This window comes from Eimeria mitis, genomic scaffold, assembly GCF_000499745.2.
Source record: "Eimeria mitis Houghton genomic scaffold, Emh_scaff6776, whole genome shotgun sequence".
Lineage (NCBI taxonomy): Eukaryota > Apicomplexa > Conoidasida > Eucoccidiorida > Eimeriidae > Eimeria > Eimeria mitis.
In genome coordinates, this window is record NW_013574891.1 from 2,601 (window position 1) to 3,037 (window position 437).

Here is a 437-nt window from a genome sequence, read left to right on the forward strand (position 1 = left end):
GCTGCTGCTGCTGCTGTTGCTGGTGCTGCTGCTGGTTGTGCTGCTGCTGCTGAGGCTGCTGCTGGTGATGATGATGATGTTCCTGCAGTGCTCGCTGCTGATGCTCCTTTACGAGGCGCAGCAGCTGCTGCTCCTTCAGATGTGGCGGCTGATGCATTGCTGCTGTTGCTGCTGCTGCTGCTGCTGCTGCTGTTTGGTGCTGCTGCGAAGGGAGAAGCAGCAGCAGCAGCAGCAGCAGCAAACTGTGGATCCTGCGCCCCGCTGCTGGATTCCCCTGCACTGCAGCCTGCAGCCTTTAATGTAGATGCAGGAGCAAAGGGACTTTTGGCCTTGCTGCTGCTGCTGCTGCTGCCGCCGCCACTACCGCTGCCGCTGCTGCTGCTGCTGCTGCTGCTGCTGGTAGGCCCAGTGTGTGCTGCTTTGGGTTTGAGGAGAGA

General features: G+C 60.6%; 1 protein-coding gene across 1 annotated transcript in view; it reads right to left on the reverse strand.

Moving 5' to 3' along the window:
- Positions 1-157, reverse strand: part of EMH_0089000 (ATP-dependent DNA helicase, putative) — a gene marked incomplete at both ends in the record, with an annotated part of 2,710 nt that extends 2,553 nt beyond the window's left edge. Inside the window, one exon of the mRNA XM_013501365.1 lies at positions 1-157. Within this exon, the coding sequence (XP_013356819.1) occupies positions 1-157 (157 nt within the window).
- Between the last annotated feature and the right edge of the window lie 280 nt (positions 158-437).